Source organism: Silurus meridionalis, chromosome 1 (assembly GCF_014805685.1).
Source record: "Silurus meridionalis isolate SWU-2019-XX chromosome 1, ASM1480568v1, whole genome shotgun sequence".
Classification (NCBI taxonomy): Eukaryota; Metazoa; Chordata; class Actinopteri; order Siluriformes; family Siluridae; genus Silurus; species Silurus meridionalis.
In genome coordinates, this window is record NC_060884.1 from 23,230,103 (window position 1) to 23,246,874 (window position 16,772).

The window sequence follows — 16,772 nt, forward strand, 5'->3', positions numbered from 1 at the left end:
CCATCTGAAATCATTGGGAGTCAAATTGGTGAATTTATTTACTTTAAAAGTATTTTTGACCAAAACAGATCAAAATAATAACCACGGGAAAGGTTGTAAAAACAAGTGAAATTCAACATTGTAAAGTAACAAAGTGTGTTGTGGGCGGGTGACTGGGGGAAGCGTTGCTCATCAGGCTGCAGAGGCAGTTTAATATTTGTCCGTCTGAAAACGAGAACAAGTCAACATAGTTCCGCAAACAAAGCCGCAAAATGTAGACAATGCTTTATAAAATCTAGATAAACAACAACGTTCTAAAAGAAAACACACGATATTGGCCGGCAGACATAACACGGGTAGAGAGGTAGAAGGTTGCCTGCATTGCGGATATTATACAACGGTGAAATATATAATTTTTTAAGGAAATTATTTGTTTAGGTATAGATGATAATGTATACAATGTATACAATTTTATAGTACGATTGAAGGGATTAGTCTGTATCCCGCCTTGTATTCAGACCCTCCCCTTTGGCACTGGGGATTGGCCATAGAAGGAAACTTCGCCTCGGATCTTCTGTATCTGTAGCTCTCAGGAGCTCCACACGAACACACGCTGTGAGCAGAGGAATGATATTTACACTCTTAAACCAGGCTGTCCTTTCAAAAAATGGCTTCTATATGACGGTTAATAGCGGCGATAAGTTTATTAATATTATCTTATTATTTTATTTTGTTTACAAATAGCTGTAACTTTGCGTAAAAAAAGAGAAATCAGACTCCGCTGTGCATTTCGGTATCAGCGCCAGTGGTGAAGCGTCTCCTGCTTTAAGGAGAGCAGGAGAAACCAGTGGCACCGTGTCATCACAAATACACACAGGTAAGCTGTTTCCATCTTTCTAACACAAAATACACACCAGCCTGTTTGTGTAACTGCAACATAGTGAAATAATGCGATAATGTGCACCGCACAGACATGTAGGTGGACTTGTGTAATCAACGCGAGATCCAACTGATCCAATCTGATCTACAGAGACAAAGAAATCATTCCCATGAAGTGATCTAAAGACAGGGAGAGATCTTTACTGGGACCTGAACTGGAGAGTAAAAGGATATTTTGTACTGATCTACACAGTTGAAAGGGACCCTTGCAATGTAATCTTCTAGAATGAAAGTTATCTGGTATGATCTAGAAGAGAAAGAAAAACATTATCCTTGAAATAAATTGACCTAAAGCTAAAACAAACTTCTTACATGGATTTTTTTTACTTGCATCCTTATATAATCCATCACATGAAGGCATTAACAGCCCACCTCTTCTTTTAAAGCAGGTTTTCTTCTCCGCATCCGCAGAGGAGAAAGCGTGCCCCCACACACGGGCGACTGATGAAGAGCATGGAGATGCTCCGTCGCTCCTCATTTTTCGCAGCAGAAGTCATGGATGTGTTCGATCGCTCCCCTACAGACAAAGAACTCGTGTCCCAGGCAAAAATGTTGTGCAGGGACTACATTCACTCAAGACTTAACCGGGCTGGACTTGGTTTTAACAAACCTGATCTTGGATCTACAGGAGGAACCCTCGCAGAAGTGTCCTCTGTTCTTCAATGGTTAGGTAACACTTGTTTGATCTAGAACAGTCTGGAAACATCACACTCTTGTGGCACACTTGATATTAAGGTCATTTAAAGAGTCGGAGGTGGACCAGGAACGATTAAACTGAGGATATGAAGATGTTCTGCAATAGTACTACTTGTTTGTTTTGTTTAATCGACGTATAGACAACTGCACATGCTGGTAGGCAAAACAAAGCTGGTGTATTGTTGTTGATGCAATAAAAACACTTGGTAGGTCTGGCAGGTTAAGTGTGGTTAACCAGGAGAGATTAGGCACAGGACTCCGTGTGAACCTGATGTTATTTTTGTTCATTGGCGTTATGAAAATGTACTTGAGTCATGCACAGATATCATGCAATACCTTTGCTCTCTTAAAGTTTCCTTTATTTTGATTTCATAACCTCTTAAAGTGCATTTCACAGTTGCCTCTAGGCCTCACCCGTGTATAAACTATATTAAAACTTAAAATGGTGTTAGTAAGTTTCTGAACCTTTTTAGAATTTTCTGTATTTCTGAATAAATCTGACATAAAACATCAGATTAGATGAGGTTAAAGGTAAAAGTAGACCCAGCTAAAACAAAGGAGACAAAAATGTTCTACTCTGTCATATGAAAATGATCCAATACTACATATCCAAGTGTAAATACAATAAGTATTGTATTCATTGCATTCGGTATCTTCTGTGATCTTGTGTAGTTAATTTTGTAAGGTTTTCTAAAACGTGTTTGAGCCACCTGCTTGTCACCCAAGTGATTAAATACACCTGACAAGTTTCACCTTCAAATTAACATGACTAAAGATGCACATACTTTGGCCATCCCCAGATATGTAATATTCAGTACCGTATAAAACCCTTGTCTTATTTTTCAACAGTTTTCAACAGGACATCTGATGATGTGTTAGGTCATATTTATGCAGAAATCTAGAGAAATCTACAGGGTTCACACATTTTTAAGCACCACTGTATTTCTGTATTTCAACCTCATATATTTTGATTCGCATAGCAAACTCCTTTATGTTTCCTATAGCAGTAAGCTACATCTTTCTTTCACAGTACACTGTAAGCTCATGTTACATGACACACTTTATGGACTGTGTCTGTGCTCAGGACTGATCTGTAATTTTCCAAAGAATTAATAACACAGCACAAATAATTGGACTCACATTTAGACTTGATATACTTTGGATGGGTTTCCTCTAAGTGCTGTGTAGGGAGAAAGCAAGCAAAACATGCTTTTATCACAGAGCAGATCTGATTTGGCTGGGGAAATGCTGGAGGTTCCCGCCTACGGGTTACCCTGCTTAACCCTTTCAACTCGGGTTAGATTTAAATGCTTGTGTAAAATGAAAGATTGCTGTTGTATGGGGAAACTCGAATACTTACAGCGATCAGAATTACAGTCTTGTGGAAATATTATTATTGACGTGACCTTGATGCATATGAAAACGTTATGTTAACAAATAGAAGTTTTACAATTATATTTAGGCTCTGATTTTATGCGCATATATATATATAATAAAAATCTCAGCTCTGTGCTTATTAACATAGAATCATTTATCTGCCCAAAATGTGTGCATATGGCTGTTCTGTTTCACGACGTTCTGTGCAATAACACAGAGACATACAGTAGACTCATGGCTTGATGCTACATTAATCCACTGCTTCTCCGTTGTTCTGTTTCCTAGGTGATGAGCTTGAATACTTGCGACCCAACGTGTACCGCAATGTGGCAAAACAGCTGAATATCACCGTGGGTTCAGAAGGTATTGTTTCAGATGCATTTCTGGCTGTAGCTGCAGAAATCTTCTCCACAGGTTAGTCCTATCAGTAATTTACATGGGAATCTAATTCAGGGGTAGAATAGGATTTAAAAATGATAACAAAACAATCCTGTATTTTTTTTTTTAATGGGTATGATTTATTTATTTTTTAAGTCATTTCAAAAGAAAACATTACCTGACACTTTATTCAAACAAATGTCTTTCAATTCTTTTAATTATGTCTGACTCACCTTGAAAGTAATGGTTTTATTGTCTATACTTTTAAAGAATGATATTTAAGCTATACACCATATACCCAGATTTGATAATTGATCTCTTATTGATTGCTAAAAGAAGTGTGTGTAGGTTTTTAAATGTTTTTGTCCTTTCTTGAACACTGTCACTGAATTATAATGCAGAAGCAGCCCAGGCTTACTGTGCTTCTATTAGAAACCCAATATGCAGTCCACATTTAGACAGCGAAGCCCACAAATTAATATGGAACACACATATCCAGTGTGCCTAAAGCTGGTTTATCTATGAAGTTAAGCTTTTCTTCTTTCGAAGCAGCTGAAAATGGAGTCTTTTAACATTTATATACACATGGGCTGAGAGTGCTGCACTTTTCTAGAGAACACAATCAGATCTTTCAGTGTAAACAATGTCTGTGTTCAGAGCGAGAAGAGAAGAGCGAGAAGTCCCATTTCCCCCTGCCCTCTGCAAGTTTCCAGTCTGTGTAGAATTTGGAGAAGAATGTCTCCATGGCTTTCGCTCATTCTTTCAGGCTTAAACCATTTAGAGGATATGTAAACCTGAGATCCCATTTTCATCCTTTTGGAGTAGAGAGTTGGCGCAAACTTAGACCCCAGACTATTTTTGGAAGAATAGTGGCTCCTCTATTCATTTTTTTTCTCTCGTAAATGGTTTTAGATTGTTCATGAAGCAGGATATTTATTTACGAAGGTGCCTAAAGTTCCCCGTATTATTACTGTGCATAGTTAAGTATGTAAAGTATAGTAGGTATGATCTGTTTGGATTTTGGGTGCAATTTCTTGTCATGTCTGTGTCCAATTTTTAGTTTGATCACACTTTTCCTTTTAAAAAATACACTAGTACTCTTGGATACACCGTTATGTGGCTGTATTAGGAAATAAGCCAGTAAGTTATTTCAGGAATGAATTTTTTTTGCATGTAATATCACGTTTGTAGATGGTTCACTGCTGGATATTCTGCTGCCTTGCTTTAATAGTTCTCTGTAATATTTTTCATGGAAATAAAAGTTCCTTCTTTAGCAAAGTGCTATGTAGGTCTGTTTAGATATTCAGCATTTCTCAGTAAGCAGCCAAACCCAGAACAGAGAGCAATAAACGTCAATAAAAACGAACAAACTCCTATTTTGGTGGTGATTTGTCTTCATGAGCTGTAACAATGAGTCAGACACTTGCTAGCTTTTTCTGTAGGTGTGACACATGATCTTAAGCTCTTCAGTGTGTCTCCTTTTATTGAGAACAATTTTGTACTTTGTTTTTTTTTTACTGGTTTTGGACAGAGGAATTTACAGGCAATTTCAATAAAACATGACCTGTTTCATTGTTTTGGAGATATAAATGGATATTTCACAATCACGGTACAGACTTCAGGAAAGAAGAAGTGTTGTGTTACTCGAATAGGACACAGATTGCAATGAGAGTAACAGGTGAAAGACCTTTGGGTGGATTGTGTGAGGCCTTGGGTTTCTTCCATAAGGGAAGTGTTTTCCCTGTTGTACATTTCTTATACAGGCAGTTAAGTCTATTTATTGACTTCCTTATCTGGACTAAGCGATTTTGAGAGGGAGGAAAACGTGGGTGTTTTCTGGTTGGCCAGAACTTCAAACTAGAATGTTTATCACTGAGTCCAGGCCTGGATGTTAACACTGACATTCTATCTGCCTGCTCCTGCTTCCTCTCTCTGGACATATCAATTACATATTTTTTTGTTATGTAAGCTAAAAAAAGATCCACAATTTCACAATGTTTGTCTATTCATACTCATAATTCTATTGATGTGTGTTTATTTGGAAATCCTAATACAATTAATAATTTGTACATAATTTAATTATTTTTAAATATTTTATAAACAGCCCAAATAGCTGAATTTAAGTGTATGTTGGTGGTTTCCTAGTATAACAAGAAAAGTTTTAAATGTTAAAAAAAGATAAACTAATGAACAATATAGGTGCCAAAATACATTGAAAATTAGTCATCCTATGATCATTACTGAGAGAAATTTATATGCATGGAGATATACAGCCATCGTTTATTTAGATGAATGCTGTCTGGAGTTTAACCACAGTGAGTGCTTCAAGCTGAAAGCTTTGTTCAGTAAAAACCTATTTGCAGCGATGCATTTTGCTGTCAGTGTGTTAATATGGAGCCATGTGTCATGGGGAGGCAGTGGATTTTTAGGAGGAAACGGCTGCTTTGTTCCTGACCACTCAACAGCTCCCCTGACTGTTATGTAATGCGCACACACACACCTCCTCTTCCCTTCCGCCATGTGGTGTTCTAGAAGCCTTGCAGTATCTTTGTCGTGCACATCTCTGTCTTTATGCATACATACGCGCGCACACACACACACACACACACACACACACACACACACACACCCCTAAGGCTAAGGTCAGGAATTCCAAAGTGTGATTTTATCTAAATTAATAACGGTTATTCAATCAACATTAAAGTTGATGATGAGATTATGTGTGACGTGTTTTAATTGTGCAACTGAACACCCTTTTTTTTTTTTTTTTTTCCTTCTTTGCAGGGGTGACGTGGGGTAAGGTGGTCTCTTTGTATGCAGTAGCTGGCGCATTGGCAGTGGACTGTGTTCGGCATGGCTACCCAGCCATGGTACACACTATTGTAGACTGCATGGGCGAGTTTGTTCGCAAAAGCCTGGTGCCCTGGTTAAAGAGGAGAGGCGGTTGGGTAAGGAATCACACTCGCACTTGCTCGAGCAACATGGCCAAAGAAAAACAGAATATATTTGTTTTGGGCATCAATGTTGATGTGTTCGAAGCAGGAGAAATGTGTAAGGGTAAGGATTAGAGTGAGTTTGACAAGGCCAAATTGTAATGGGTCTACAAGGGTAATAATGCACGTAGGGAGCAAAGGCTGGCTCTTGTGGTCTGATCCAACAGACAAGCTACTGTAGCTCAAATTGCAAAAGTTAATGCTTATAACTATTTTGGCAGCAAAAGGGGGACCAACACAATATTAGGCGGTTGTGCAGTCATAATGTTATGCCTGATTGCTGTATCTCATGGGTTTAAATTAATGCATTCATTCAAAAATATTATCAGTCTATAGTAACAATATAATGTTTATTTTTTACACCTAAATGCAATTATCTTTACTAGCTTGCACCAACTTTTATTTTCTTTTGTCATGAGTAGATTTGGAAAGAAAGGAGGTACTTAAGTACCTGTAGCTATGCTGATTGCTGGAAGACCTGCATTTTCAGCGTTGTCAGAAAACACACTGTGAGAGGTGCAGTAGGTGGCGTGAGGCTGTGAAGGCAAACAATTAGCACAATTTTATCATCATAAATTGCACAAAATTTGATCCCCTGTTTACTATATAGTTCTGCACCCGATACTTGTATCTTCTACATCTCTGTGGTCAGTGGGGATGGAAGGAATGAAAAGGATGTAGGGAACAAAGGACATAAAGTGCTGGATATTTTGTGAGTCTTTACCATGGTGGTCTCTTTGTAGAGAGAGAGAGAGGCTGTAAAATGTAAGCGAAACAACTGAAATTAAACAATGACTGTATGCCAGTGTTGCAAGAGGCAAATAATAGAAAAGTGCTGCATGTTTTTTTTATTTTTAAGATTGATCTTACTGCAACGAAGCTTTTTCTTTAGAGGCTGATAGTATTACACATGACATGAATTATTTGCAGTGTTTATTGTGACTGGATATTTAATTTGTGTCCTGACCTGTGGGGACAAAAATCTAATTTTTTATTATTATTTTTTTTTTCCCCCATATTTATTTTTCATTTGTTAAATGTTTTCAGTTTTTTGGGTTAAATTATACAACAGGCTTGTGTAGGTCAGGTCTACATCAGTATATGGAAATATGAAGCTACTCTTTTGCTTGCTTGCGCAAAAAATCAAACTATTATGTTACTGATAAATTATACAAGATTTTTACTGAAATCCAAACCTAACAAAGCTAAGTTTATTCTAAAAAATAAATTGTGTTTACACAGAACTCAAATAGCTATTAATTAGCCTGCAGTTAGCCTGCAGTAAATTGCTGTTAAATTTCAGTGTCTTTCAAGAAGTCATATTATAGTACACAACACAGAAATAAATAAGTTAATCTAATATACTCTGCTGCTAACTGACCTGTAGTTCTGTGCAGACATTCAGTCACCATCATGATAAGGTGTACTTTTTAACAATGAAAACATTCACAGCAAATTGCCATATCACAAGGCTACATTTTGACTCAAGCTCAGTGATCTAAAACATGCAGTGATGTAAAACACGATCTCTCTTTCAGTTCAGGTATAACTAGATGACACTTTTTATTATTCTTACTCATTTACATGCCCATAAAAGGGAAAAAAACCCAATATTTTTATTTATGCAATTCAGTTTATTATTTTTATTTAATCATTATTATTATAATTTTTTTATTATTTATTTATTTTTTTTACAGATTTTAAAGACTGTAGCTAATTTTGTCCTTTGCCTTGTAGTAATTCCGTCAGTTGCAATTCCATGATTGGGAACATTTATTTTAAATCCACCATTCCAATTTGCATTTATTTTTTCCCCCAATGAAGGATTCTGTGTTAAAGTTCTAGTTGGAGTGAAGAGAAAATGTAATGCTACTGCATTCAAAGACGCACGTGTGCCTCCAACATTGTGGTAACAATTTGAAGCTTGTTCACACATGCCTAGAAAAATAAGTTATTGTCCCAATACTTTTGTCAATAGAGTATATGGCAACCTCGTTCATGTAAATATTTACACAATCATTTATTTTTAGCAAAGCCATTTTAGCTTTTAGCCTGTTTTTGGAAAATGGGAGAAAACTGGCACAGAACCCACACAGACATGGGGAGAACAAAATACCTCATGGGATTGAGGCTTTTATCCAAAGTGACCTATAATTGAGACATACAACTGTCTGTCCTTCAAGCATTTGAAGGGTACAGGTTTTGCTTAACAACCCAACTAGGGCAGTGTGGTATTCTGGGATTTGAAATTGTAACCTTCATAGGACAATAGGACAACACCTTAACCACTAATCGGTACAGACACCCGAGATTAGGATCGAATCAGCAGTACAGTACCACTCTGTGGCACTGTTCAAATATTGACAATTACAAACAAACAAGGGTGTTGTGTTCGGATTTTGTTGAATTTTAGCAGATTTGAACAGTGCTTCTCCGCCAAACAGGTTTAATGTGACTTTAAGAGAAAGAGAAAGACCGAAAAGTCTATAACTATTTTTATGAACTGAGTAGTATATGAATTGAAAAGGATTTGTGAACTTTTGATTTCAGTCCAATCAATTTACAGTTCATTTTTAAATTGCTGCTTTTGTTTTTCGTTTTTTTTTAAATTATTTTTCTATTTCATAGCTCAGATTATTATAAGATTGCATTGAACATTTTTTATTGCTGTTGTAGAACCAAAACTTGTTACATCGTGTCAGCCAAACTTTTCTGACTGCACTTTCACTGCTGCATGTAGAAATGCAGCATTCAATACAGCACTGAGCCTCAAGTTCTACTACTAAATGGTATGTACTGCATGTTGCTATAAAGTGGTGATAATATATTATAAGACAAGAACACAGTGTTTTGCCATGTCTCAGCAAACCGGTCTGAAAAATATAGATCTGCCGTTGATGTCCGTGTCCAAAAGAACAAACTGCTCTCACTTACTTTTTAGTTAGAAATGCTGTGTTGAGTGTTGTTATGATTAAGACGACACACCCAGAGAAGTGCATCTGCGAACAGTGGGCTGTGTCTCCACACGTTGATGTTTATGAATGTGATTCTTCTCTTTTTTTTTATTTAGACTGTGCATGCCCCTGAGGCTTTTACTCCGTTTCTCTTCATGCCTTTGCCTCAAAGCTCTTCCAGTCTGGCCAGTTTTCTATTTTACTAATTTTCAGATACTTTATGTGACTGAATGCTATGGGAGCTTTTTTGGTTGTTCTTATAATGATTAATGAAGCATTGAGCATGAAGCGAAATCAAAATCCAGATCAGTCAAAAGGTGAATCTAAACCGCAAAGGCAAAGTCGTTAGCTGTTTTTTTTTTTTAAGGTGTCCTGCTGAGGAGTGTCAGGACATAGCTCAGTCTCAGGTGTGTGTTCTAACTATTTCTGAACCAGCCTGAAACAAGAATACACTTGACATTAACGGAATGAAAACATACTGGATGTCTAACTAAAAAATATATATTACAGAAAGCATTTATCTGTGAAATGTGAATATGCTGTGCCTTCACATGCTTTACTTGTCAGGATTTGGTTTTAATGTCATGATAAAGGATTCCTTATTTAATGATGTGGTTCCCCCATTATGATCATTATAGATCTTAAGGGATTTCTTATTTTATTCATTATAGATCTTAAGTCATTTTCACAGTTGGATTATCAGGCCATGAAATGCTGGCACACTTTTCCGTTGTGTGCACAGCCAATGTTCGGCAACTTCAAAGCAACAAATTTTCACCTCATGCTAGCTTCCTGGCACAGACAACCATCGAGTCATTCCCATTTCATGCGTCTCGTTGCACATGTAGTTCTCCCTGGCTTTGAAGGTCATGCTGTTTTGAAATACTAGAGTGAAATGTGCCTCAGATAAAGATGTGTGCTCCTTTCCCTATCGGCTGCGTAATATGTTCGAATGCTCCAAATCCATGTGAAGGGGACTTTGAAGTGGCTGGCTAGGCCACTTTCTAGCCACTCACAACTGGACCCTCCATGACTTTGTGTGTTGAAAAGTGGCCGTGTGTTGGCTTTGGCTGGGAAAGTACATAGCTGTGTACTCTTCTTGTTTGCTAGGGAACTTATGTATGTTCTCATAATGAAGCTTTGTTCATTTTGACAAAGCTCAGTAACTCTATAAATCGAGTATCTGAATTCATTCGTTTAATGAAACAAGAAAATGACATTGAATAATGTTAGTTAAGTAAAAAATAAATATATTTATTGGAAAATAAAAAATGATGATATGGTGTGCTGTGGCCAGTGGTTGATTTTTCAAAATGAGCATGTGCCGAGTGTTTTATTCATCTACAGCAATTTTTCAACATATTCTTTTTAGGTTTTAATAAACAGCACGTTATACTTTTTACCATTAGATAGTAACTCCGTGTTACCACTTGCATTCCAGCAGCTACAAACAGTTCTCTCACCAGCCTCTTAGTTTTCAAACAAAACTTGGAAAAAAAAAATTAAGCTTGCATAATAATAATAATAATAGTAATAATAATATTGTATAACAGTAGGATACTCTTGTATTGCAGAAAATGTACTGGCTATTACAAAGCACTCATTAGAGACTTTATACATTTCAATGAAATTTAGACAATGTTTTTTATTAAAGAATATAGTGGATCTAATGAAGTGAAACTTTAAAGCAACAGCATACAACGAGATTTTAGACAGTTCTGTGCTTCCTACATTGTGGCAGCAGTTTGGGGAAGAGCCACATATGGGTGTAATAATCAGGGGTTTTAAAACGTTTGACCTAATAGTGTGGCTGACTTATAACATACCGTTATTGCTGTCTATATGGCATGAGTAACCCTTCACACACTGGTCTCAAAAAGTGTTGAGTTTTGCATCTCAGATAGACTTGACTTTCTGGTTTCCTTCACTGTTATGTATAGCAGAGTTTGGTGTAAGCCCACACAAATATCAGACTTGGAATGGAGGTGTGGCTCAAAGGTGAGGTTCTGAAAAACAATTGCTTTTTTTTTTTACATGACGAATGCATAATGTATGTAAACATAAAAAATTACAAGACTGCACAGGTTATAATAGCACTCTGCGCTGCTGTCCACATTATTTCCAGAAGCTGAATGAAATTTCACAAAGTGATTCACACAAAGTATAATTAAGATTTTGTGATAAGATAAATCACATGATTGGGCTGGCCATTTTATAGCCACAACTTCCTCAAATCACTCCTAACCCTTATATGCAGGATGGCACCATGCATGATCTTTAAATGAATCAGCCAAACCATTAACATTCAGCTTTTGTTAAGAACCCAAGACTTTTGAATAGGATCTTTCCCCAGACCACAATCCCACCTCCTTAAACTCTTCTCACATAGACTTGCCTTTATCATTTTATAGTTATTGTGCACAGACCTTTCCTCTGCAATTTATACAAAGACCCTGGAACCCACACCTGAAATCTGATACAGAACTGAACTGAAACTTACACACACACACAAAACTGTGTGACTGATCTGTACAACCCAGACTCAAGACACACTCGTACTTACTGTACACATCCATGTCTTCAGTACCACTCACATTACATCACTTCATTACATCACTTCATTACTACAAACTGTTTACATGCTGTTTTTGCACATCTTTTTTTTTACTGGCGGCGCTATTTTGTGTTCTGTGTATTTGCCTTACACTGTCTTGTGCTGTCTTACACTGTCTTGTGTTGTCTTACACTGTCTTGTGTTGTCTTTGCACTGTTCGCACCAGGTTGCACACGATGCACTTTATGTAGCGAGGACACTGACAGTCCTTAGCCCTGTGTTTTCTGTGATTGTTGTTGTATGTCGCACCAGGGTTCAGGAGAAACGTTGTTTCATTTCACTGTGTACTGCGTCAGCTATATATGGTTGAAATGACAATAAAAGCTTCTTGACTCGACTTGACTTGATTGACAGCAAGAATTTAATTTGCTTTGCATAATTATTTTTATCCCCTTTTTTTTTTCAGCTTTTAAAGGTTTATTTGAATGGCGTTACACCAAAGCAGTGTCTACTTAATGTATCACATGATTATTTGATGCTCAACTGGAGTCTTATTTCACTTTGTAGTTAGATTTAGAGCATTCATTATGGGAGCAGACAGCAAATATTTGTAAATGTGTCCATTTCATGCTTGACGAAGCATTACCTTTAGCGGTGAAACAGTATCCTGTTGTAACAGCTGAATGCAGGTGTAAGTCTGTGTGTCAAGACGATGCTAAACTTAAGGATCTTTAGTTGAGAGCACACTCAAAGCTTAGATTGTGGTGTACAACACATAAAAGTAGGTTACAGCTAGTCTTGTGAAATGTGTGTTGTTCAAACCTTTAACATGGAATGAGGTGTTTTACAATCCAAACAGGCACATGTCCGGTGGTCAAAGACAACATACATATCACAAAAGGAAATTGGTCTGTTAAAAAAAAAAATATTTATATGCTTGTAATTATGCACTGATGTGTTATGACCTTTTGTGTGTTTTCCGCAGACTGACATTACAAAGTGCGTAGTGAACACAGATCCCAGCTTCCATACTCACTGGCTGGTGGCGGCAGCCTGTACGTGTGCACACTACCTAAAGGCCATTGTCTTCTACCTCCTGAGGGAGAAGTAACTGCCTGACAGAGGGATGATGAACATGGAGCCTCCCTTTTTGTTTTTTTTTTGTTTTTTTGTGGAGAGCACTGCCATTTCACCGCTTATGACCTGTTACTGCTCTTGGTGTGTTTACACATGCAGTATAGTTGCACTGTGCCTTGCACTGTGCCTTCAATGGACATTTGTGTCTGCTGAGCTGCTCTTGGATGTCTTCGTGGATTGTCTTCAAGGTGCTGTAAGGATTTCCAATGGATTGATCTATATTAGTGACGATACCTAGAGGGCGCTTATGTCCCGGGGCAACTATAGTTAGAACACAAACTGTAGATTATTTCCCCAGAAACAGGAAGAGTGTGAGTCAGCAGTGTGTTTCATTAAAGCCATACTGTCTAACCCTCATCTGCACTATCACATAGTGTCTCTTATTAGTTTATCCATGTTCTTAGTGGACTGCACTGTTTTATTTGTAATACACTCATTTTGATAGCGACACCTTGAAATACATCTAGTGTTATTAATTGTCTTGGTCAAGATAGAAAACCTGGTGTGTTTATTTCACTCAGCTGAACAGAATTGTTGAGTTATGCTGACCAGAGCAACTTTTTATGAGAAATGTTTGTATGTGTGTGTGAAAGAGAGAGCGAATGAGAGAAAAGTAAGAGAGATTAAAAAGCATGAAAGAAGTAAACAGATCTGGCTTGTTATTTCTTGTCTACTCTAAACATAACAAAACAGAATATATCAGAATCCTTAAGTTGACGATAAAAAAAAAAAATCTGAAAGCACTTTGTCCAAGGTGCTTCCAACAGGGCCTAGGTGTATCCAGTGTGTCGTTATAGCTCTGTGCTGCATTATAAATGTTGCTCTATGACCTTTACTGCATTATGCAATCGCAACAAACAACTTTTTTTCTGTTTCATACATAAAAATTTCGTTTTTTAGGAATAACGATTTACTATTGTGTGTAGATTGCCTTTCCACATCGAATGTCTGCAGAATAAATGCGAGTAAATTAAGAAATGGTTTAAGTTTTCCTGTTATTGGAATTGCGTAGGATTATTTTTACATTAAAATAATTAGTATAACTGAACTTTGTCTAATTACTGGATTATAGGGAATCTTTTGTCCAAAATCTGTGCAATAATGAGTGAGACAGTTTTCCTTTAAACCAGAAAAATTCAGGGTATTAGAAATGGCAATGGTAATTTTCTTTGCTGGGAGTGGCAAAATACAGCATGCTGGTTGCACAGACTCACAAAGATTACACGTTTCAGCATTCGGACTGTTGTGGCCTGTATAGAGACTTAAATGAAATCACAAGAAACTTAAAATACATATTAGATATACATATATAGATATTAAAACAAGGTCAGTGTAAAATGCCTACCCCTGAAATAAACATCTAAAGGGGTTATAGTTGTATCATTGTTGTATGAATATTCCTAATCATCACAATCACTATTAATTTGATTTAATTGGGCAATTTGACAAATGAATTCCATGCAAATTCAACCTATCCAATAATTTTTCATAATTCCTTTTCATGTGCGAAGCTTAGGCTGTACCTACTGTTAAAGGTTTTAACAATTGACTAGTCAAATAGCATTGTTTACTGCTGTCGACTCCAGTAACAGCCTCATGCTCAGATTGAGTTCATTTGAATCTCGTGTTGGAGAAAGAATGGGCAAACAAATTATTTATATATCAAAACTATACATTACTTTAGTTACAGCGCACAATAAATAATTTGACATGCAATGTATTTAGTGATCTAACCCAGCCATTAGGGAGGCACAAGCCAGTGCACTCTTAGTGCCGGTCCCAAGCCCGGATAAATAGGGAGGGTTGCTTTAGGAAGAGCATCCAGAATAAAACATGGGCCAAATCATATTTGCGGAATACGAATCAGAATTTCATACCGGATCGGTCGAGGCCCAGGTTACCAACAAGGTTAGCCAACAGGGTACCGGTGGAAATTGAGCTACTGTTGGTCGAAGGAGAAGAAAGAGAGGAGAAAGACGTCTACAGAGACAGCAGGAAAAGGAGAAGTGTAGGCGAGTGGAGGTTAAAGTGGGTACTTTAAATGTTGGTACTATGCCTGTTAAAGGGAGAGAGGGAGCTGATGTGATGGAGAGGAGAAAGAGGAGACATGTTGTGTGCTCAGGAGACCAAGTGGAAAGGGAGTAAGGCCAGGAACATTGGAGGTGGGTTAAATTGGAGGTGTGGTTGGAAAGAGATGGTGTAGGGGTGATTCTGAAGGAAGAGTACAGTAAGAGTGTAGTGGAGGTGAAGGGAGATTCTGATAGGGTGATGATCGTGAAGCTGGAAGTTGAAGGGTTGATGATAAATGTCATCAGTGCTTATGCTTCACAAGTGGGTTGTGAGATGGAGGAGAAGGAAAAATTCTGGAGTGAGTTAGATGAAGTGGTAGATGGTGTACCTAGGAATGAAAGATTGGTGATTGGGGCAGACTTTAATGGGCATGTAGGTGAAGGGAACAGAAGTGATGGGTAGGTATGTTTTTAGGGAGAGGAATGTGGAAGGGCAGATGGTGGTAGATTTTGCTAAAAGGATGGAAATGGCACTGGTGAATACTTATTTTAAGAAGAAGGATCATAGGTTGGAGTAAGAGTGGAGGAAGGTGCACACGTGGACTATGTTCTATGTAGGAGATGCAACTTGAAGGAGATTGGAGACTGTAAGGAGAGAGAGAAGGTTGGACCAACTGTGAGCAACAGTTCGGTTTCATTCCGAGGAAAAGCACCACAGATGCATTATTTGCTTTGAGAATGTTGATGGATAAGTATAGAGAAAGTCAGAAGGAGTTGCATTGTGTGTTTGTGGATTTAGAGAAAGCGTATGACAGGGTGCCGAGAGAGGAGCTGTGGTAATTTATCGGGAAGTTAGGTGTGTCCAAGGTAGAAGTTGGAGTGCATCAAGAATCAACTCTGAGCCCTTTCCTGTTTGCAGTGGTCTCAATGGACTATGATGTTTGCGGATGATATTGTGTTTGTAGTGAAAGTAGGGAGCAGGTTGAGAAGAGCCTGGAGAGGTGGAGGTACGCGCTGGAGAGAAGGGAAATGAAAGTCAATAGGAGTAAGACAGAGTACATGTATGAATGAGAGGGAGGACAGTGGAGTGATGCGGTTGCAGGAATTAGATGTTGAGGTGGAGGTGGAGGAGTTCAGTATCTGGCATCAACAGTGCAAAGTAATGGAGAGTGTGTTAGAGAAGTGAAGAAAAGAGTGCAGGCAGGGTGGAGTGGGTGGAGAAGAGTGGCAGGAGTGATTTGTGATAGAAGAGTATCTGCAAGAGCGAAAGGGAAAGTTTATAGAACTGTGGTGAGACCTGCGATGTTGTATGGATTAGAGACAGTGGCATTGACTAACAGGAGGGGGAGCTGGAGGTAGCAGAGCTGAAGATGTTGAGGTTGTTGGGAGTGATGAGGATAGACAGGATTAGAAATTAGTTTTTTAGAGGGACAGCGCATGTAGGACGTTTTGGAGTCAAGGTGAGGGAGGCGAGATTGAGATGGTTTGGACATGTGCAGAGGAGGGACATGGGGTATATCGGTAGGAGAATGCTGAGGATGGAGCCACCAGGAGGGAGGAAAAGAGGAAGACCAAGGAGGAGGTTTATGGATGTGGTGAGGGAAATCATGCAGGTAGTGGGTTTGAAAGAGGCAGCTGTAGAGGACAGGGGGGTATGGAGACGGATGCTCCGCTGTGGCGACCCCTATTGGGAGAAGCCAGAAGAAGAAGAAGAAGAAGAAGAAGAAGAAGAAGAAGAAGAAGAAGAATTTATTTA

The 16,772-nt window shown here is 38.1% G+C and overlaps 1 protein-coding gene across 3 annotated transcripts; it reads left to right on the forward strand.

The window, feature by feature from the left end:
* Window positions 1-239: 239 nt before the first annotated feature.
* Window positions 240-13,657, forward strand: boka (BCL2 family apoptosis regulator BOK a). Of its 3 annotated transcripts, none has more exons than XM_046848051.1 (5): window positions 240-856; window positions 1,308-1,588; window positions 3,277-3,405; window positions 6,154-6,317; window positions 12,856-13,657. In XM_046848051.1, exons 2-5 carry the CDS (start codon window positions 1,363-1,365, stop codon window positions 12,979-12,981), a joined length of 645 nt encoding a protein of 214 aa, XP_046704007.1. In that variant the 5' UTR covers window positions 240-856; window positions 1,308-1,362; the 3' UTR covers window positions 12,982-13,657. The 3 variants fall into 3 exon arrangements, with proteins under 3 accessions (XP_046704007.1, XP_046703998.1, XP_046703991.1); XM_046848042.1 differs by having other exon boundaries at window positions 244-856; window positions 1,305-1,588; XM_046848035.1 differs by lacking the exon at window positions 240-856 and adding an exon at window positions 1,137-1,158.
* The last annotated feature ends 3,115 nt before the right edge of the window (window positions 13,658-16,772 follow it).

Coding starts and splice junctions, on each gene's coding strand:
- boka (XM_046848035.1), top strand. Junction 1,589..3,276: donor CTCTGTTCTTCAATGGTTAG/GTAACACTTGTT, acceptor TCTGTTTCCTAG/GTGATGAGCTTGAATACTTG. Junction 3,406..6,153: donor TGCAGAAATCTTCTCCACAG/GTTAGTCCTATC, acceptor CCTTCTTTGCAG/GGGTGACGTGGGGTAAGGTG.